The 23,239-nt window shown below is 36.9% G+C and overlaps 1 protein-coding gene across 6 annotated transcripts in view; it reads left to right on the top strand.

Annotated features, from left to right (window-relative positions):
* The window catches only part of POT1 (protection of telomeres 1), a 100,367-nt gene that overhangs the window by 44,678 nt on the left and 32,450 nt on the right, over positions 1-23,239 (top strand). For all 6 annotated transcript variants that reach the window (XR_008998545.1, XM_057504739.1, XM_057504737.1 and 3 more), the window contains 2 exons: positions 9,835-9,965; positions 22,244-22,534. Coding sequence is in view for 5 of the 6 variants with exons in the window: in XM_057504739.1 (XP_057360722.1) it covers positions 9,835-9,965; positions 22,244-22,534 (422 nt within the window). In the remaining variant the exon portion in view is untranslated. The remainder of the gene's footprint in view (positions 1-9,834; positions 9,966-22,243; positions 22,535-23,239) is intronic.

The raw sequence follows: 23,239 nt of genomic DNA, 5'->3' as shown, positions 1-23,239 counted from the left end.
CCATATGAATTTTAGAACTATTTGCTCTAATTCATTGAAGAATGCTGTTGGTATTTTGAAAGGGATTGCATTGAATCTGTAGATTGCTTTAGGCAGTATGGCCATTTTGACAATATTAATTCTTCCTATCCATGAGCATGGGATGTATTTCTATTTATTGGTATCATCTTTAATTTCTCTCCTGATTGTCTTGTAGTTTTCAGGGTATAGGTCTTTCACTTCATTCATTAGGTTTATTCCTAGGTATTTTATTCTTTCTGATGCAATTGTGAATGGAATTGTTTTCCTGATTTCTCTTTCTGCTAGTTCATCATTAGTGTATGGGAATGCAACAGATTTCTGTGTATTAATTTTGTATCCTGCAGTTTTGCTGAATTCAGATTAGATCTAGAAGTTTTAGAGTGGATTCTTTAGGGTTTTTTTTATGTATAATGTCATGTCATCTTCAAACAGTGACTGTTTAACTTCTTCCTTACCAGTCTGGATGCTTTGTATTTCTTTGTGTTGTCTGATTACCATGACTAGGACCTCCAAAACTATGTTGAATAAAAGCAGGGAGAGTGGGCATCCTTGTCTTGTTCCCGATCTTAAAAGAAAAACTTACAGCTTCTCGCTGTTACGTATGATGTTGGCTGTGGATTTGTCATATATGGCCTTTATTATGTTGAGGTACTTGCCCTCCATACCCATTTTGTTGAGAGTTTTTATCATGAATGGATGTTGAATTTTCTCAAATGCTTTTTCAGCATCTATGGAATTATCATGTAGTTTTTGTCCTTTTTGTTGATGTGGTGGATGATTTGATTTAATTTTCGAACATTGTACCATCCTTTTGCATCCCTGAAATAAATCCTACTTGATCATGATGGATGATCTTTTTGATGTATTTTTGAATTTGGTTTGCTAATATTTTTTTGAGTAGTTTTGCATCTATGTTCATCAGAGACATTGGTCTGTAATTTTCATTTTTTGTGGTGTCTTTGCCTCAGTTTTGGTATTAGAGTTAGAGTGATGCTGGCCTCATAGAATGAGTTTGGAAGTATTCCCTCCTCTTCTTCTTTTTGGAAAACTTTAAGGAGAATGGGTATTAGGTTTTCACTAAATGTTTGGTAAAATTCAGCGGTGAAGCCATCTTGTCCAGGACTTTTGTTCTTAGGTAGTTTTTTGATCACCAATTCAATTTTGTTGCTGGTAATTGGTCTGTTTAGATTTTCTGTTTCTTCCTGGGTCAGTCTTGGAAGGTTCTGTTTTTCTAGAAAGTTGTCCATTTCTTCTAGGTTTTCCAGTTTGTTAGCATATAATTTTTCATAGTATCCTTTAATAATTCTTTGTATTTATGTGGTGTCCATCGTGATTTTTCCTTTCTTATTTCTGATTCTGTTCATGTGTGTAGACTCTCCTTTTTTCTTGGTAAGTCTGGCTATGGCTTTATCTATTTTGTTTATTTTCTCAAAGAACCATCTCCTGCTTTCATTGATTCTATTGTTTTATTCTCAATTTTATTTATTTCAGCTCTGATTTTTATTATGTCCCTCCTTCTACTGACTTTTGGCCTCATTTGTTCTTCTTTTTCTAGTTTCGTTAATTGTGATGTTAGACTATTCATATGGGATTGTTATTCTTCCCTGAGGTATGCCTGTATTGCAATATACTGTCCTTTTAGCACCACCTTCGCTGCATCCCACAGATTTTGTAGTGTTGAATTATTGTTGTCATTTGTCTCCATATGTTTCTTGATATTGTTTTTATTTGGTCATCGATCCATTGATTATTTAGGAACATGTTGTTAAGCCTTCATGTGTTTGTGGGCTTCTTCATTTTCTTTGCATAATTTATTTCTAATTCCATACCTTCGTTGTCTGAGAAGCTGGTTGGTGGAATTGCAATCTTTTAAAATTTACTGAGGCTCTTTTTGTGGCCTAATACATGATTTATTCTTGATAATGTTCCATGTGCACTTGAGAAGAATGTGTATCCTGCTGCTTTTAGGTGTAATGTTCTGTATATGTCTGCTAGGTCCACCTGTTCTAATATGTTGTTCAGTACCTCTGTCTCATTACTTATTTTCTATCTAGTTGATCTGTCCTTTGGAGTAAGTGGTGTGTTGAAGCCTCCTAAGATGAATACATTGCATTCTATTTCCCCCTGTAATTCTATTAGTATTTGTTTCACATATGTAGGTGCTCCTGTGTTTGGTGTATAGATATTTATAATGGTTATATCCTCTTGTTGGACTGACCCCTTTTCATTATGTAATGTCCTTCTTTGTCTCTTGTTACATTCTTTGTTTTGGAGTCTGTTTTGTCTGATACAAGTACTGCAACACCTGCCTTTTTCTCCCTATTGTTTGCATGAAATACCTTTTTCCATCCCTTCACTTTTGGTATGTGCATGTCTTTGAGTTTGAAGTGAGTCTCTTGTATGCAACATATAGATGGGTTTTGTGTTTTCATCCTTTCAGTGATTCTGTGTCTTTTGATAGGTGCAGTCAGGCCATTTACATTTAGGGTGATTACCGATAGGTATGTACTTATTACCATTGAAGGCTTTAGATTTGCGGTTACCAAAGGTTCAAGGGTAACTTCCTTACCATCTAAGTCTATTTTAACTCATTTAGTATGCTATTTCAAACACAATCTAAAGGGTTTTTTTCCCCCTCCTTTTTCTTCCTCCTCCATTCTTTATATATTGGGTATCATATTCTGTGTTCTTTGTCTATACCTTGGCTGACTTTGGGGATAGTGGATTTAATTTTGCATCTACTTAGTAATTAATTGTTCTTTCTTTACTATGGTTTTTTCCCCTCTCATGACAGCTATTTAGCCTAAGGAACACTTCCATCTTTAGTAGTGCTTCCAGAATACACTGTAAAGATGGTTCATGGGAGGTAAATTCTCTTAGCTTTTGCTTATCTGGAAATTGTTTAATCTCTCCTTCAAATTTAAATGATAATTTTTCCGGATACAGTATTCTTGGTCCGCAGCCCTTTTATTTCATTGCATTAAATATATTATGCTACTCCCTTCTGGTCTGTAAGGTTTCTGTTGAGAAGTCTAATGATAGCCTGATGGGTTTTCTTTTGTATGTGATCTTTTTCCTCTCTCTGGCTGCTTTTAAAAGTCTGTCCTTTCCTTGATCTTTACCATTTTAATTATTATATGTCCTTGTGTGTCTTCCTTGGGTCCCTTGTGTTGAGAGATCTGTGTACCTCCACAGCCTGAAAGACTATCTCCTTCTCCTGATTGGGGAAGTTTTCAACAATTACCTCCTCAAAGACACTTTCTATCCCTTTTTCTCTCTCTTCTTCTCATACTGCTGTAATGTGAATATTGTTCCATTTGGATTGGTCACACAGTTCTCTCAATATTCTTTCATTCGTAGAGATTCTTTTTTCTGTCTGTGCCTCAGCTTCTTTATATTCCTCTTCTCTAATTTCTTTTCTGTTTATCATATCCTCTACTACACCTAATCTGCTTTTAAATCCCTCCATTGTATATTTCATTTTACATATTGAATTCCTTAATGATTGAATCTCAGTCCAGAATTCGTCCCTGAGTTCTTGAATATTTTTCTCAACCTCCATGAGCATGTTTATGATATTTATTTTGAAATCTCTTTCTGGATCATTGATGAGTTCAGTTTCACTTGGTCCTTTTTCTGGTGGTTGTGGGATTTTTATTTGAACCAGGTTCTTTTGACGTTTCATATTTGTATGTGGCACCTCTAGTGCCCAGAAGCTCTACTTTCTGGATTTTCTCAGCCCGTGGAGCGATGTTGAGGGTTGCAGGAGAGCTGTGCTGGTGCCTTGGGGGAGGAAAGAGCTGTTCCCTGCTTCCTGGCTGCTATGTCTGTCTCCACTACCAGAATCTGTGGGCCGAGCACACTGGTGTAAGCCTCTATGCTTTATGTTTGTAGCTGCCATAGGCGGGGCCTCCCTCTGGCTGGCCTGATGCCAGGGCAGGGGCTGCTTGTTTGTGGGCCAGTGCCAACTGGCTCGCCAGGAGGAAGCCCCAGCAGGCTGCATATCACGATGGGTGGCCTTGGAGCTGCGTAGCCAGCCAGGTGGATGGAGCACCTGAAGCCCTTGAACGTTCCCAACCTGCTGTGCAGAGTGTGCCTAGACAATTTTGTCCACCTGTCCTTTCTCCTGAGCAGCAAGCTCTGTGCAGCCCTTGTTCCTTTAGCAGCCCTCTCGCTGTTAGGAAGTCTCTCAGACTGCTCTCCTTTCTTTTGTCCCAGAGCTCCCGGATGTGGATCCCTGTTTTCCACAAGCTGCCTGAATGTCAGTCTCTCCAGGTATTCTGCCTGTTTTAGCTTTCCTACCCCACTAATCTCCAGAGCACCATGCAATGTAGGTTCATGCTCCCAGAGCAGAACTCCAGGGCTGGGTGTTCAGCAGTCCTAGGTCTCCACCCCTTCCCTGCTCTGTTTCTCTTCCTCCCACTGGTGAGCTGGAGTGGGGCAAGGGCTTGGGTCCCGAAAGATCACGGCTTTGGTACATTACCCTGTTCAGTGATGTCTGTTATTTTCTCCAGGTGTATGCAGTCTGGTGCAGCCTTTTTTCCTGTTGCTCTATCAGGATTAGTTGTGTAAACTATATTTTCGTATTATATGTAGTTTTGGGAGGGGGCCTTTTTCTCACCTCTCATGCCGCAATCTTAATCCTTTTCTCTTGTGTCCCTTATTGTAAATACAAACTCTGTGAAGACAGATACCATTGCTAGTCTTAATTCTTAGATCTAAATATATGTCTGTGTATGACCTGTGGTTGCTTAATATATAGAGTACAACATGAGACTAGAACTCCTCCAGATGTAAATCCGGAATAATATTTGTGAACTCATGGGATCATGTCACCTACCTTCCTACCTATTTATCTAATTCTTCTGATTATATATGTATGCTGTTATCCATATCTGTATCATAATATTTGTGCTTTCTTCTCCTTCCTTCCTTCCATGGTCTTTTGCAATATTATAAAAACATGATGTTAATTTTATAACATACACCAGCACAATAAAGGTCACATTGTTACATGTGTGTTGTATAGTAAATTTCTTTGTAAAACAAATAAGATTGTTGCATATAATATTGTCTTGAATCAGTGATTTGCCTTCATAGCTTTTGGTTCAATAATAATCTTTTTTACAAATACAAAATTGTTGCTAAAATTCTGATTTGTGTAAAAACAGCAGTACTATAGTAGATAAAAAGGAAGTGAAGCAACTTTTCATGGAGGCATTTTTTGTGGATTATTTAATTTATGTATGCATACTGCTTTGATTAGATGAACTACCAGCTTTTCCTTAAAATAAAACTCAAAGGCAATTTGCACTTAATCATACTGAGAAAATTAGGTGAATTGCTCAAGATGGCAGAATATAGGGCTTAATTTATCATTTGTTATATTTTCATATTTATATAAAGTTACATGAAGTGTTGCCTAAGTGTTGAATACTTTGTCAACAGTTTAAATATGAAATCTTACAAGTATTAAAGTTAGTGCTTCATCCAAAGTTTAAATATATGTTTTAACATTTAAAAATATATTTTATTTAAAATAATTTATATTTATATTATCTTAGTACATACATGTACTATTTGGGTAAAGTAGAAATACTGATTTGTTAAAGGTCTTTTTAACTCTCCCTTCCTTTCCTGCCAGTTAGCTATCAAGAAAATAGACTATTAAACTACCTTTTAGCTTTGTAACTTCATTATTAAAATACAAAGTTATAAGTTATCTGTAATTTCACAATTTTATTTTTTATTTGGGATTGAGTTAAAAGGAAGGTATGGGAAAAATAAATATTTTTATGTTATGTAGTCATTGAAGGGTCATTCATTCATTCGGTGAAACACTTCACTTCGTTGGAGCAGTGAGATAATACTTACTTAGCAGTTTGGCCTTGTTAATATTTGTTAAACTGGGTAGCTTTGTTTCTTGTCATGTCATGAATGAAATGCTAATTGAAAGAACCTGAGAGCTATTTAATATTTCATTTAGATTGCTTCTGTATTCTTGAGATTAAATTACTGGACAGATTGTTTCTTGAATTTGAATTGTTCATTCTATCTTTCTTAAAAAAATCCTATTTTATAAAAGGATTTATTTGAAGGATTTTGGTGGGTCTCGGTGGCTTACACTTCCTAAAAGTCACAGGTTGTACTTTGAAAACAGAAAATATAAGCCAAGAGGAAAAAAGTAAGGAGCAGCAACTTAGCATAAGCATATGATGGTCCAGATAGGTGATGTATAAGTGTGCTCCAGCTAAGGAGATGCCATTTTCATTTCATCCACATGGAATCACTCAGATGAAAACACACATATGTGGAGATTTCAGTCCTCCTAGCCAAGTCCTGGCACAGCTGGGGAGTGCCCCCTTCTCATAAATCAATAACCAGCACAGTGAGCCCTTGCATTTACAGACTCAGAATTCTGAGCATGTGCTTGTCCACCTGGCACACACCTGTTGTGATGCTCTTTGCACATCCTCTGGGGTTGCTTTTCTCTCTTGGCTGTCCATTCTCACCCCAAGTCCAAACCTGACACAGACCCTGACCTCCCTAACTCAAGCTGACATGGACACTTCTGGGGGAGCGAGGATGGGGAAGAGCCTGGAGAAGAAATGTTTGCATTGGAGGTGGCATATGTACCCCTCCTGAGGGTTTGTATGAAAAGGCCAGAATGTAGATGCATGTATGTGTGTGCAACCAAAGCTGCTGCTCTCTTTGGCTCAGTGAACTTGCTCTGTAAAGCTCTTCAGGTGGTACACTGTTTTTATTTGAGAAAGGAGAGTCTTTTTCTAATTTGCATAAAGGCACTTCAAAAGTTAGTGGTGGCCCTGTTAAAAAGACCCTCTAGACAGTGGGCCTACACAATGTTTCAGAGTGTCACCTGTAGACCTTTGTAGCCCATCCAATCATTTTGGAAGGCTGACATTTTCTTAGGAGAAACAGAACAATGAGATAAATTTCAGTATTTTGAAATTTAGATTAAGACTGATTTTTTTAAAACCAAATCCCAGTACCTTTCTTCAGTTATTAAATATTATGAATGTGCTACAAGGACTGGGCTGTGTCAGTTCATCTTGGCTAACACTTAAATTCAACTCTTATTATTTGTGCCTGTTAGTTTTGTAGTTTTATTGTTGCATAATATCCCCAATTTACAAAGTGACTAATTTTGAAGTATTTAAAGTGAGAAGAGTGATATAGAATTGCTGCAACTTAAAATAACATTATAAATATAAGTGATTAATAGTTCTCTGGTAGAAATATGAAATGTGAGATTGCATATTCTGTTACAAAGGAGTCTCCAACATATGACTTGCAGAAGCTCTCAAGAAACAAAAATGTAAAAAAAAAAAAGTTAGATGATCTGTACCTGAATTGGAGTTTGATAGACTAGTAATCTCTTTGTCCTGTGTTTTGCCTGTCACGAAATTTCACATAATATAAAACCTTCAGGGCATTTCCGTTTTATTCGAAGTCCATTCATTGTTGTCAGTGGAATCTGACATGCTGTTCTTTGAGTTCAGTTTCTGATTTATCTGATAATGATAAAGGGACTTCCTCTGGTCATTTTTTTCTTGTGACTATTGGCAGAAATTTCTCAGTTCTGAATTCTCATCTGTTCAAAGCTAATAAAGAAACTCCAAAGATAGTGTCTCTAAACTTTTCTTTTTGTATCTTCTTGAAAGGTATTTCATTAGGTTGTGCAATGCAGTGCAGTAATGTTGATTCATTTTATTCTTGCATCATTTTTTTGGGCAAGTCCCTCATTTTCTCATTTTAAAAATTAATTTAGTCTTTTTAAGGCATAGATAGGAATAATAATGAAATAATTACTAGGATAATGAAATAGCACAATATTTCAATATACTGGAAAACAGATGATTAAGGTCCCATACTGTACATTTTCTAAAGGGTGCAGTAGAGCCATATCATAATGTGCTTTATTCTATTAAAAAATAAGTAAAATTTGATCTTTGAATTTATTAAAGAAAATATACCATTAGATAATGCTTCTTACAAATAGAACTACTGAAAAGGGAAACTCAAAATCTAAAATTGGTTACAGTGGATCCTGCTGGTATACTAAGAGATGACAATTTAATAATTTTTTACTCTTTTTGAAGATGCTTATTAAGGTTTTGTTATTTTTACGTTTTTTATGTTCTCTGTGAATTATTTCCCCCACCTCACAGAATCTAGTTCCTCTTTTTCCTCCTTCCCTCCTTAACTCTCCCCTTGTCTCTCCTCTGCCCTGTCTCCTCTGTTTCCTTCCCCCTTCCCTTCTACTCTGACTCCTTGTATTCCACCTTGCATTCCCCTCCCTGTCCCAGTGTCCCTCCTTCCTTCTATTCCTTCTTTCCATTTTTGCTCCCTATCTGGTGATTGTTTGCTGTTTTTACATTGAAAAATGTAGGTATGATTTATTTTAGGTAGTTGGCATTAGTTTCATTTGCTCTGTATATTAGTACTTAGTTTTTCAATTTGATCTCCTTGAATGGAATCTGATAGAGAAAAGTAGTACTTGAAAAGGACATGTTGATTGAAAGTGTCAGTATAGGGTGGGTGGGAAGAGAACAGCTCAGCAGGCTGTTAATATGATAATGTGGAGATACTTATTTTGGGTGCTAACAGCCCCATTAGAAGCCTTACTACCTCTTAGTTAATCAGTGTAACATATTGGAAAACAGTCTACTCCGCGAAATACTGGGGTTAAATACTAAAGTACTGTGTCTGCCTACCTGAAGTCATTTTATGGGTAGCGCGGGTCAGGATGGGTAGTTATTGAAACAGTTATTCTATGCGCAAACTTTTAATTATCCTTGATTTTGGCTCTACTTTTCACTCCCATCCTTGATCCCAATGGCTCCCAACTTTGTTCTAGCCACTTTATAATATCTTCCAGATTGCAGTCTCCTCTGTTCATTTTATCCCTTAATTGTTTACTTTCCCAGCTTTCTGAAATATGTTGATATATTCTCCTCTTCTTCACTCGCCTCTCCTCTCCTCTCCTCCTCCTTCACTCATCTGAGTTTATTCTTTCACATCTACTGCAATTCCTAAGGTACTGGTACAGATAGATAGGAAGTCAATACATTTTCTCAGCATGCAGTTTTCTGAAACATACCAAAAGGTGGCACCTGCTGCAGTTTTTAACACCAGTATTTGAAGTTACTGTTTTCATGGCAAGCCAACTACCATTAATTTTTTGGGGGGAGGGCAGTTTAAATTATATAACTTACCTCTGCTTCTAATGTATAATCTTTTATAGGTAACTAGGAAGTCATTTTCCTTTTGAGTTTGTTATTATATAATTTTCTATAAATTGTTTATTTGAATTACACATTTACTGTGAAACCCTAGGGTTTATAACCAATTTTCATAGGATCTTTATGCAGCATATTGACTCTTCATTACATCTGTAGCAAATATCTTCTGGTCTTTATTTTTACTTTGAGTTTAATAATGTTTATTCTATATATATAAATTACATTTTATTTGAATATGTGCTGCATGATTTCTTAATTTTGAAGTATCAGAAAAGTTATTATTATTACACCACACAATTAATTAAAAAGGATTAAGTAGGATTTTTATTTTTGTTTTACCAAACTTTCTGTAGTTTTTGTGGAACACTTTTACAGAATAATTTTGCAGTGTAGTTGAAAGCCAAGAAAATGTCTCTGTGTTTTGATTCTCATCTTAGAAGACTTAATTAAAAAGAGGAATAAAGTTTGGTGTTTTGAACTTAATATATTCTTATTCTGTCAAATGGTTTGAAATACTTAAAGTCAGTTAAAATATTTTTGTGTTTTCTAGATTATTGCTCCGTTGTAACAATTGTGGACCAGACAAATGTAAAGTTAACCTGCCTGTTCTTTAGTGGAAATTATGAAGCCCTTCCAATAATTTATAAAAATGGAGATATTGTTCGCTTTCACAGGCTGAAGGTACAATTCTTGCTGTCTAGAACTTACATTTGTTTAAAGAGAACTCTGTATTGTTCACTAAAACTAGTTAGTACTAATTACATGGTTGCTTTAATGTGACATTAAGCATTTCAGGAGTTAAGAAGAAATGAAAATAGTACTAGGCTCCAAATAATGTGTGTTAGGAAACCTCTTCATTTGAACAGACTGCCTGCCCTCCTTCCACAAAAATGTATTATATGCATAATTCAAATAAGTTGCACTCTGTCTTCTTACTTCTCAGTATAGGTTGATCCTTTAAAAGTTTTCTATGCAGAGTTTGATAAAGAACATTTGTTTTTTTAAAAAACATTAAGTCAACAACAAAAAAGTATATGAAGACTGGGAGATTACATTATTCTTTGTTGTTTATTGTATTAATACAACGAAAGTATTGAGATATTAAATATGAAATCTAAGTAAATTAACCTTCATTCATGAGAAATGTGTTAATATATGAATAGATTCTTACTTGTTTTTAGAATTATGCTAGCAGTTAAATATTTAAATATAAGAAAACCTTTAATAGGAAGTAGAGCTATTAAGTAGTATGTGATTTTTAACAAACCAGATTTTTGATATTTTAATATTTTCAATCCCATAGCTTTTAGGCATTTCAGTCCCTTCATCTTTTCCTCTTATGATATGGGTTTCCATGCAATCCCTTCATTATATCTGTAGTCTTTTTCTTTTGATGCTTTTAATGCTTTATCTGTGTCCTTCATTATGAGTGCAATGTTCATAAATGAGCACAATAGTTCAGGTGTGTTCTATTCTTAGATAAGGTGGGAATTACTCTTCTTGATCTCTTAATGCCATTTCCCTGAGGATAGAAGAATACTAGAGAATATTTGTGTGAAGATAAGAAGAGGTAGGAACATTGTCATTGTAGCACTGTAGTACAGATTTATCTAAACTTCAAAAAATAGCTTCCTGTTCACACACTGAGTGTTTGTTGTTTCCTAGAGTATTTGTATTAAAACACTGTATCCTCCTCTCTTAATGTTTTTAGTTGTTAATTTTGGTGTTGTTCTACCGAAGTAGAATATGCATCTCTGTGGTTTGGTTTAAGAATACTCATGTAACTAGCACTCCAGGAACTTCCTTCATACCCCAACCCAGGGTAATCACTACACTTCACCCACCCCCAGAAGTAAATAATATCATAATTTCTAAAATATATTAGTTTCACTCTGTATTTGTTTTTTATATGATGGGAAAAAACTGTAGTTTTTTTTTTTTGTAGATAATAATTTTTTATTGAAGGGTAGTTGACACACAGTATTACATTACATTAGTTTTAGGTGTACAACATAGTGATTCAACATTTATACACATGATAATTCTAGGTACCAGTTATCACCATACCAAGTTGTTACAATATTTTGACTATATTCCTTATGCTATACATTACATCCCGGTTACTTATTTATTTTACAATTGGAAGTGTGTACTTTTTTTTTTTGTTTGTGAGGGCATCTCTCATATTTATTGATCAAATGGTTGTTAACAACAATAAAATTCTGTATAGGGGAGTCAATACTCAATGCACAATCATTAATCCACCCAAAGCCTAATTTTCGTCAGTCTCCAATCTTCTGAGGCATAACAAACAAGTTCTTACATGGAGAACAAATTCTTACATAGTGAATAAGTTACATGGTGAACAGCACAAGGGCAGTCATCACAGAAAATTTTGGTTTTGCTCATGCATTATGAACTATAAACAGTTCAAATATGAATATTCATTTGATTTTTATACTTGATTTATATGTGGATACCACATTTCTCTCTTTATTATTATTATTATTTTTAATAAAATGCTGAAGTGGTAGGTAGATACAAGAAAAAGGTAGAAAACATAGTTTAGTGTTGTAAGAGAGCAAATGTAGATGATCAGGTGTGTGCCTGTAGACTATGTGTTAATCCCAGCTAGACAAGGGCAATAAAACATCCACGGATGCAGAAGATTTCTCTCAGAACAGGGGGGGTGAGGTTCTAAGCCTCACCTCTGTTGATCCCCAGTTTCTCACCTGATGACCCCCCTGCGACTGTGCCTGTCTTAAGTTGTTCCTCCCTTGAGGAATCTTACCCATCTCTGGCTAACCAGTCATCTTCCGGGGACATACAGGGAAATGTAAAGTTGGTAAGTGAGAGAGAAGCCTTATTGTTTGAAATGGTTAGCTTTTTACTTCTTTGCATGTTTATGCCCTGTAGCTTCTATGCCCAGCATTTGTCTAGACGTATCTTCACCACTTGGAAGAATTATGATACTCGGTAAATTTGATATGAGTCACGGATTCTATTTAAGGGTTGTAATTAGGAAGGAAGGAGAAAAGCTATAGAAGTAGCAGGCGGAAGAAAACATGGGAAGATTGATTATTTCTTTGACATATCTTCTTGTAGAGTAACTTCAGCATGTATAGGTTTTAAGCTACTACTTAAATTGCGCACACACATTAACATAATAGGAGTATAGTTACATAACCAAAGCGGACCTGTAATTACCAGCCATCTCCAGTGAAACCAAGAAAACCAGTTAGGCACCTTAGGCATTTGTGAAAACTTATCTATAATATGGTGGATATTGTCCAACTGAACTTGAACAGTCTGAGAGAAATCAGACAAATTAAAACAACCCATTTCTGGGGAATGTTCACATCCCTTATGTTCTTTTAACCATAAACAGTCTGTAGTTGTAAGATTTTGGAGCACTACAATTAGCACTTCTCCTAATTCTTGATTGAGTTCCAATAGTATAGATCCAGTCAAATTTGCGATTTTACTGTATGCACAGGCCACCTTAGATATCTCCTTCTTCATTCCCATGGCAAGTCCAGGAACTGGTGGGATGAGTGCATCTACTGCTGTAGCAGTGCGTGGATCTTTGTTGGGGTTTTTTGATGATCATCTTCTGGCATGAGTCTTCCAGAGAGTGCTGATGTTGGAAGTTCTTTTTCATATCGTATCTTAGTTCATTTTCGGGGTAGCCAAATTAGGCTTTGATCCTCTGTATAAACACAAACAGACCCTTTGCCTACACTTTTATATGCCCTTTATACCCTTGTGTAGAACTCATTGGAGGTTACCATGCAGGAACTGCCTTTTTTGTTGTTTTTTTTGTTTTTTTGGTATCACTAATCTACACTTACATGACGAATATTATGTTTACTAGGCTCTCCCCTATACCAGGTCCCCCCTATAAACCCCTTTACAGTCACTGTCCATCAGCATAGCAAAATGTTGGAGAATCACTACTTGCCTTCTCTGTGTTGTACAGCCCTCCCTTTTCTCCTCCCACCCCCCCATGCATGCTAATCTTAATACCCCCTTTCTTCTACCCCCCTTATCCCTCCCTACCCACCCATCCTCCCCATTTCCTTTCCCTTTGGTACCTGTTAGTCCATTCTTGGGTTCTGTGATTCTGCTGTTTTGTTCCTTCAGTTTTTCCTTCATTCTTATACTCCACAAATGTGTGAGTTCATTTGGTATTTCTCTTTCTCCGCTTGGCTTGTTTCACTCAGCATAATACCCTCCAGCTCCATCCATGTTGCTTCAAATGGTAGGATTTGCCCTTTTCTTATGGCTGAGTAGTATTCCATTGTGTATTTGTACCACATCTTCTTTATCCATTCATCTATCGATGGACATTTAGGTTGCTTCCAATTCTTGGCTATTGTAAATAGTGCTGCGATAAACATAGGGGTGCACTGATCTTTCTCATACTTGATTGCTGCATTCTTAGGGTAAATTCCTAGGAGTGGAATTCCTGGGTCAAATGGTAAGTCTGTTTTGAGCATTTTGATGTACCTCCATACTGCTTTCCACAATGGTTGAACTAACTTACATTCCCACCAGCAGTGTAGGAGGGTTCCCCTTTCTCCACAGCCTCGCCAACATTTGTTGTTGTTTGTCTTTTGGATGGCAGCCATCCTTACTGGTGTGAGGTGATACCTCATTGTAGTTTTAATTTGCATTTCTCTGATAATTAGCGATGTGGAGCATCTTTTCATGTGTCTGTTGGCCATCTGTATTTCTTTTTTGGAAAACTGTCTTCAGTTCCTATGCCCATTTTTTAATAGGGTTATTTGTTTTATGTTTGTTGAGGCGTGTGAGCTCTTTATATATTCTGGACGTCAAGCCTTTATCGGATGTGTCATTTTCAAATATATTCTCCCATACTGTAGGATTCCTTTTTGTTCTATTGATGGTGTCTTTTGCTGTACAGAAGCTTTTCAGCTTAATATAGTCCCACTTACAAATTTTTGCTGTTCTTTTCCTTGCCCACGGAGATATGTTCAAGAAGAGGTCACTCATGTTTATGTCTAAGAGGTTTTTGCATATGTTTTCTTCCAAGAGTTTAATGGTTTCATGACTTACATTCAGGTCTTTGATCCATTTTGAGTTTACTTTTGTATATGGGGTTAGACAATGGTCCAGTTTCATTCTCCTACATGTAGCTGTCCAGTTTTGCCAGCACCATCTGTTGAAGAGACTGTCATTTCGCCATTGTATGTCCATGGCTCCTTTATCAAATATTAATTGACCATATATGTCTGGGTTAATGTCTGGATTCTCTAGTCTGTTCCATTGGTCTGTGGCTCTGCTCTTGTGCCAGTACCAAATTGTCTTGATTACTATGGCTTTATAGTAGAGCTTGAAGTTGGGGAGTGAGATCCCCCCTACTTTATTCTTTCTCAGGATTGCTTGGACTATTCGGGGTCTTTGGTGTTTCCATATGAATTTTTGAATTATTTGTTCCAGTTCATTGAAGAATGTTGCTGGTAGTTTCATAGGGATTGCATCAAATCTGTATATTGCTTTGGGCAGGATGGCCATTTTGACGATATTAATTCTTCCTAGCCATGAGCATGGGATGAGTTTCCATCTGTTAGTGTCCCCTTTAATTTCTCTTAAGAGTGACTTGTAGTTTTCAGAGTATAAGTCTCTTCTTTGGTTAGGTTTATTCCTAGGTATTTTTTTTTTTTGATGCCATTGTGAATGGAGTTGTTCTCCTGATTTCTCTTTCTGTTGGTTCATTGTTGGTATATAGGAAAGCCACAGATTTCTGTGTGTTGATTTTGTATCCTGCAACTTTGCTGTATTCCGATATCAGTTCTAGTAGTTTTGGGGTGGAGTCTTTAGGGTTTTTTATGTACAGTATCATGTCATCTGCAAATAGTGACAGTTTAACTTTTCTTTACCAATCTGGATTCCTTGTATTTCTTTGTTTTGTCTGATTGCCGTGGCTAGGACCTCCAGTACTATGTTAAATAACAGTGGGGAGAGTGGGCATCCCTGTCTAGTTCCCGATCTCAGAGGAAATGCTTTCAGCTTCTCGCTGTTCAATATAATGTTGGCTGTGGGTTTTTCATAGATGGCCTTTATTATGTTGAGGTACTTGCCCTCTATTCCCATTTTGCTGAGAGTTTTTATCATGAATGGATGTTGAACTTTGTCAAATGCTTTTTCAGCATCTATGGAGATGATCATGTGGTTTTTATCTTTCTTTTTGTTGATGTGGTGAATGATGTTGATGGACTTTCGAATGTTGTACCATCCTTGCATCCCTGGAATGAATCCCACTTGGTCATGGTGTATGATCCTTTTGATGTATTTTTTAATTCGGTTTGCTAATATTTTGTTGAGTATTTTTGCGTCTACGTTCATCAGGGATATTGGTCTCTAGTTTTCTTTTTGGTGGGGTCTTTGCCTGGTTTTGGTATTAGGGTGATGTTAGCTTCATAGAATGAGTTTGGGAGTATCCCCTCCTCGTCTATTTTTTGGAAAAGTTTAAGGAGAATGGGTATTATGTCTTCCCTGTATGTCTGATAAAATTCCGAGGTAAATCCATCCGGCACGGGGGTTTTTTTCTTTGGTAGCTTTTGATTACCACTTCTGTTTCGTTGCTGGTAATTGGTCTGTTTAGATTTTCTGTTTCTTTCTGGGTCAATCTTGTAAGGTTTTATTTTTCTAGGAAGTTGTTCATTTCTCCTAGGTTTCCCAGCCTATTAGCATATAGGTTTTCATAGTACTCTCTAATAATTCTTTGTATTTCTGTGGGTTCCATCGTGATTTTTCCGTTCTCGTTTCTGATACTGTTGATTTGTGTTGACTCTCTTTTCTTCTTAATAAGTCTAGCTAGAGGTTTATCGATTTTGTTTATTTTCTCGAAGAACCAGATCTTGGTTTCATTGATTTTTGCTATTGTTTTATTCTTCTCAATTTTATTTATTTATTCTCTGATCTTTATTATGTCCCTCCTTCTTCTGACCTTAGGCCTCCTCTGTTCCTTTTCCAATTTTGATAATTGTGACATAAGACCATTCATTTGGAATTGTTATTCCTTTTTTAAATATGCTTGGATTGTTATATACTTTCCTCTTAAGACTGCTTTTGCTGCATCCCACAGAAGTTGGGGCTTAGTGTTGTTGTTGTCATTTGTTTCCATATATTGCTGGATCTCCATTTTGATTTGGTCATTGATCCATTGATTATTTAGGAGCGTGTTGTTAAGCCTCCATGTGTTTGTGAGCCTCTTTGCTTTCTTTGTACAGTTTATTTCTAGTTTTATGCCTTTGTGGTCTGAAAAGTTGATTGGCAGGATATCTATCTTCTGGAATTTTCTGAGGCTCTTTTTGTGGCCTAGTATGTGGTCTATTCTGGAGAATGTTCCATGTGCACTTGAGAAGAATGTATATCCCGCTTCTTTTGGATGTAGAGTTCTATAGATGTCTATTAGGTCCATCTTCTCTACTGTGTTGTTCAGTGCTTCCGTGTCCTTACTTATTTTCTGCCCGGTGGATCTATCCTTTGGGGTGAGTGGTGTGTTGAAGTCTCCTAGAGTGAATGCATTGCAGTCTATTTCCCCGTTTAGTTCTGTTAGTATTTGTTTCACATATGCTGGTGCTCCTGTGTTGGGTGCATGTATATTTAGAATGGTTATATCCTCTTGTTGGACTAAGCCCTTTATCATTATGTAGTGTCCTTTTTTATCTCTTGTTACTTTCTTTGTTTTGAAGTCTATTTTGTCTGATATTAGTACTGCACCCCCTGCTTTCTTCTCACTGTTGTTTGCTTGAAATATGTTTTTCCATCCCTTGACTTTTAGTCTGTACATGTCTTTGGGTTTGAGGTGAGTTTCTTGTAAGCAGCATATAGATGGGTCTTGCTTTTTTATCCATTCTATTACTCTGTGTCTTTTGATTGGTGCATTCAGCCCATTAACATTTAGGGTGACTATTGAAAATATGTTCTTATTGCCATTGCAGGCTTTAAATTCGTGGTTACCAAAGGTTCAAGGTTAGCCTCTTTAGTATCTTACTGCCTAACTTAGCTCGCTTATTGAGCTGTTATATACACTGTCTGGAGATTCTTTTCTTCTCTCCCTTCTTATTCCTCCTCCTTGATTCTTCATATGTTGGGTGTTTTGTGCTGTGCTCTTTCTAGGAGTGCTCCCATCTAGAGCAGTCCCTGTAAGATGTTCTGTAGAGGTGGTTTGTGGGAAGCAAATTCCCTCAGCTTTTGTTTGTCTAGGAATTGTTTAATCCCACCGTCATATTTGAATGATAGTCGTGCTGGATACAGTATCCTTGGTTCAAGGCCCTTCTGTTTCATTGCATTAAATATATCATGCCATTCTCTTCTGGCCTGTAGGGTTTCTGTCGAGAAGTCTGATGTTAGCCTGATGGGCTTTCCCTTATAGGTGACCTTTTTCTCTCTAGCTGCCTTTAAAACTCTTTCCTTGTCCTTGATCTTTGCCATTTTAATTATTATGTGTCTTGGTGTTGTCCTCCTTGGATCCTTTCTGTTGGGAGTTCTGTGTATTTCCGTGGTGTGTTCGTTTATTTCCTCCCCCAGTTTGGGGAAGTTTTCAGCAATTAGTTCTTCTAAGATACTCTCCATCTCTTTTTCTCTCTCTTCTTCTTCTGGAACCCCTATAATACGGATATTGTTCCTTTTGGATTGGTCACATAGTTCTCTTAATATTCTTTCATTCCTGGAGATCCTTTTGTCTCTCTCTATGTCAGCTTCTATGCGTTCCTGTTCTCTGGTTTCAATTCCATCAATGGCCTCTTGCATTCTATCCATTCTGCTTATAAACCCTTCCAGAGTTTGTTTCATTTCTGCGATCTCCTTTCTGGCATCTGTTTTGTCCCTCTGGACTCATCCCATTTCTCTTGCGTATTTCTCTGTATCTCTGTCAGCATGTTTATGATTCTTATTTTGAATTCTTTTTCAGGAAGACTGGTTAGGTCTGTCACCTTCTCTGGTGTTATCTCTGTGATCTTTGTCTGCCTGTAGCTTTACCTTTTCATGGTGATAGAGTTAGTTTGCCGAGCTGGGACGAGTGACGAGTTGAAGAACTTCCCTTCTTGTTGGTTTGTGGCCCTCCTCTCCTGGGAGAACAGCGACCTCTAGTGGCTTGTGCTGGGCAGCTGCGCGCAGACAGGGTTTCTGCTTCCTACCTGGCTGCTGTGGAGTTTATCTTCGCTGTAGCTGTGGGCCTGGCCTGGCTCGGGCAGTTGCTCCAAAGTAGTGGAGTCGCTTTGGAGGGGGAGCGGCTGGGAGGCTATTTATCTCCATAAGGGGCCTCCCTGCTCCCTGCAGCCCAGGGGTTAGGGTGCCCAGAGATCCCCGGATTCCCTACCTCTGGATTAAGTTTCCCGCCCTGTCCCTTTAAGACTTCCAGAAAGCACCCGCCAAAACAGAACGACCACAAAAAAAAAAAAAAATTTTTTTTAATTAAAAAGGAAAAAAAAATAGAAATGTGGCCGCTCGTTTTTCTTTATTCTCCCGCTCCAGCCTCAGGCATCTGCTCACCGGTCTTTCTGCCCAGTTTCCCTACTATTGGGGTCCCTATCCCTTTAAGACTTCCAAAAAGCGCTCGCCAAAACAAAACAGAAAAAAAAAAAAATTGGTCACTCACTTTTCTTATGTCCTCCGGCGCCAGGCCTCCAGTGTCCGCTCACTGTTCTTGCCGCCCTGATTCCCCAGTATCCAGGGCCCCCTGGGCACGTACTGTGTCTGCACTCTGGCCCGGATGGCTGGGGCTGGGTGTTCGGCAGTCCTGGGCTCCGTCTCCCTCCCGCTCTGCCTATTCTTCTCCCGCCGGGAGCTGGGGGAAGGGGCGCTCGGCTCCCGCGGGGCCGGGGCTTGTATCTTACCCCCTTTACGGGGCACTGGGTTCTCGCAGGTGTGGATGTGGTCTGGATATTGTCCTGTGTCCTCTGGTCTTTATTCTAGGAAGAGTTGTCTTTGTTATATTTTCATAAATATATGTGGTTTTGGGAGGAGATTTCCGCTGCTCTACTCACGCCGCCATCTTCCGATCCCTCCTTTTTTTCTGTTTTTAATGTCTGGCTTATGCTTGTGTAATTCAGCCATATTATTGCATATAATTTTACTTTGTTCATTTTCATTGCTAAATGGTATTCTATTGTGTGAATACATCAGAATTTATATATTTATTCTGTTGAACATTTAGGTAGTTTTCAGTTTGAGGATACTATGCTTCTGTAAACTAGCTTGTATGTATCTTTTAGTGAATCTGTGTATTCATACATATAATTTATACAAGTATATAATATATAATTATACATAATATAATTATAATTACATGCACTTATAATTTATATATGTAATTATATATATAATTATAAGATATAAATATTGGTAATATTGATATTTACATGTTATATACTATATAATGCATATACTATATATGCATTTCTTGTGTGTGTGTGCGTGTGTGTGTGTGTGTGTGTGTGTGTATGTGTATACACACACATATATATGTGTGTACTGGACTAGCCCTGTTGCTATAGAATCCATTAAATCCATTAAAATGGACAAAGTACATGAACCAACAGTTTTCAGGCATTGGTCACCAGATTCCTGTAATCAGAGAAAGAAGAGAAAACTGAAAAGGTGAGGCATAGGGATGCCACAACTCTGCTTGGGGACAGTTTTCCAACCAACTGGCTTAGCATTGGTCCTGCTAATCTGAGGAGGCTAAAATCAGTGTTCAAGACAGTTGAAGTAACTGGAATCTTCAAGACAATGTGCCAGAGAGGAAAGACTTATACCTAAGGGGATATCCAGAAGTCTGATGGGGTGGGGTGTTGCCCATGAATACTTGGATGAAAGCTGGGCTGTACATGGGCAGGGCAAGACTACCTAAGCATTACAAGAGCTGATGTGTAGTTGAGTCTAGTGATTAGACATGAAACAGATAGTAGATGTGTAGCAGTGGGGATGCTAAAAGTTTAACCTAGTCAGAGATAAGTAACCTCATTAATATCTCTAACATGTTGGCTATTCAACTGAGACAATACAAAGGACTACTCACCTCACAAAATACCTTGTCTCACAAAACACTGAATCCTAGAATAAAGCCTACTCTAGACGTGTTTTGTCAAAGTCTGAAACCAGTTCTACAGGGAAGACAGTATGGAAGATAAGTCCCACCAAGACAGAATGACGTTGGGCAATATTATGAGATTTCAACAGATTCCTCTTAACAAAGCATAAAGCTAGGCCTTTATGATTCACGGCAATCATCTGGCAGCTGAACTGTGACAAGAGCAAGAACCAGTGTTGGTCAGAAGGAGGTAACATAGTTCAGATCCTTTATAGTATCTCATCCTGTTGTAAAGATGAAAAAATACTAGATACTCCAAACCAACCCCATGGTGGCCCAGATGCTAGATTTTTAAATAAAGACTTTAAAACAGTTACATTTTCAAAGAGTTAAGCCACATGTGTTCTGCAAATTAAAGGAACATGTGGTTGAATGAATTCAAGATACAACATGTCAGCAGAGAAGAAGAAATGGAACAAGAACCAAATAGAATTTGAGAAACTGAAGGGAATAGCAAAAGAAATAAAAAATTTACTGGATGGTCTAAACAGCAGGTTAGATTTATCACATATACTTGAAGGTATTTCAGTAGAAGTCACCAAATCCCAAGAATAGGGAATAAGAAAAATTGGCAGACTATCAGGGACCAATACTATCAAATGGGAAACATGTCGTTTGATGTGCAGGAGAGGGGAATGTGAATGGGGAAAAATTACAGAAATAAGGGCCATAATATTTCCTAATTTGATGGAAAATACCGAGAGATTCAAGAAACTCAGTGGGCTCTATGCATGGTACCACAAAGAAAAGCACAGCTAAGCAAATCATGATGAAACCATTGAAAAAGATTTAAAAAATCTTGAATCAGCTGGCAGAGGAATGATACATTCCATATAGGGAACAATGATACCAGTCATCTTTGATTTTTTACCAGAAATAATGGCACCCAAAGACCAAAGCACTGATAAATTTTAAGTAGTGATAAAAAATTTGTTCACCTGGAATTTTGTATCCAGAGGGTAAAATACTAACATTTTTATATAAATTTTATATAATGAACATGAGAGAATCCATGTCCAGTATATCTTCACTATAATAAAATGGTAAAGAATGGTATTCAGAAAAAAGAGTGCTACCAACCAGAAACTTGGTCATTAGACAATGACCCAAAAAAAAAAGATCTCCACAAGAAAAGGTAAATAAATGAGTAAATAAATATGAAAGACGGTGTTTTGTATTTATTCCCATAATTTCTGTAAAAGATAAATGGCTATTTGAAAGAAAAATAATATTGCGAGGTGGTTTTTTGTGTGTGTGGTGGGGGTATCTCATAAGGAACAAAAGGTTGCTTTGTGAAGAAGACATAACAAATACGTGTGCGTCTAATCACTGAGCCTCAGATTCAGAAAGGAAAAGTCTTTATGGCCTATCTTGGCTCTCTCCGTCAGGCTGATGAAACCTTAGCCTCAGCTACATTTTATTCACTTCAAAGTCTTATATTTTAAGTGTTCTTGTTCTCCCTATAACATTCATATGTAACTGTCACTTAATTATTCTTTTTCCTTTCATAAATTATACCTTAATAAAAATAAACCTAATAAATGTGAAAGTGCAGGCTTGATAAGATTAGACAGTCTACCACTTAGCTCTTTATAAAATAGAAATAGATCTGCATAGTCTGCATAGTGTTTTGTTGTTTACTTGGTACTTATGGATCTTGATATAGCCCAATTGGTTTTATAATTTTATATGCTAATTAAATGAGTATATTAAAGAATTACATCCTCTATTAACTATGCTAGCAAGATTTTATAATCTTTTGTTTCTTCAGTTCCTGGGTTCTGCATCAGTAAGCTGTTTTGTTTGTTTTGCGTTCTACTTTGTCCTGCTTTCTTAGATCCAAGTATATAAAAATGAGACTCAAGGTATCACCAGCTCTGGCTTTGCGTCTTTGACATTTGAGGGAACTTTGGGAGCTCTGATCATACCTCGTACTTCAAGCAAGTATTTTAACTTCACCACTGAGGACCACAAAATGGTAGAAGCCTTACGTGTTTGGGCATCTACTCATATTTCACCATCTTCGACATTAGTAAAATTGTGTGATGTTCAGCCAATGCAATATTTTGACCTGACTTGTCAGCTCTTGGGCAAAGCAGAAGTGGATGGAACATCGTTTCTTCTAAAGGTAGATATTTTTAAATATTTGAGATTATAAGTTAGCACTATCTACCTGTCTATAAAGAGCTTATATTTCATTACTCATGGAATAAATCTGCATACTGTATATTATATTAAGAACTTAAAATCTAATTTACTGTTTTTGATGAGCCTGGGTATTCATGCAACTCTACTATTGAACTTCTCTCTTTTATTCTATACTTCCAGAGAAAAATACTGTCAAATCTATATTTTAAGTATAGTTTATGCTATATTTTTTTATACTTAGTGCTGATAAAATATGGAGTTGTTTTCTGTTATTTTTTAGTTACAGTTCTACATATCCATATTTCTATTTCCTTGTCAAGGTAGCCTGCCTTCTCGTTCATTTTACTTTCTTGGACTATTAATACTGATTTCTCAAGTGATTTTACCTCCTGCTTTTCTGATAATCTTGAAGTATTTCTTATTGTTCTTGTTATGTTTGGTTTTGTTTTTAAATCAGCAGGATAAAAAAATGTAACATAAGACCTATCTGTCTCATCTTTGTTTGCACCTACCCTTGTTTACTCATGCATAGCTTCTGTAGAAGACAATTAATTGTGTGATATTTTTCTCACCTACTCATCGTATACAAGCTGCACTTAAGCAACACTGCTTCAGCCCTGCTCCTGTGGTTCTTTCTTTCTTATTTTTTCATTGAAGTATAGTTGATACACAGTTAGTTTCAAGT

This window comes from Manis pentadactyla, chromosome 7 (assembly GCF_030020395.1).
Source record: "Manis pentadactyla isolate mManPen7 chromosome 7, mManPen7.hap1, whole genome shotgun sequence".
Classification (NCBI taxonomy): Eukaryota; Metazoa; Chordata; class Mammalia; order Pholidota; family Manidae; genus Manis; species Manis pentadactyla.
The sequence above is the reverse complement of the archived record's forward strand: the minus strand, read 5'-3'. Positions and strand labels throughout refer to the sequence as shown.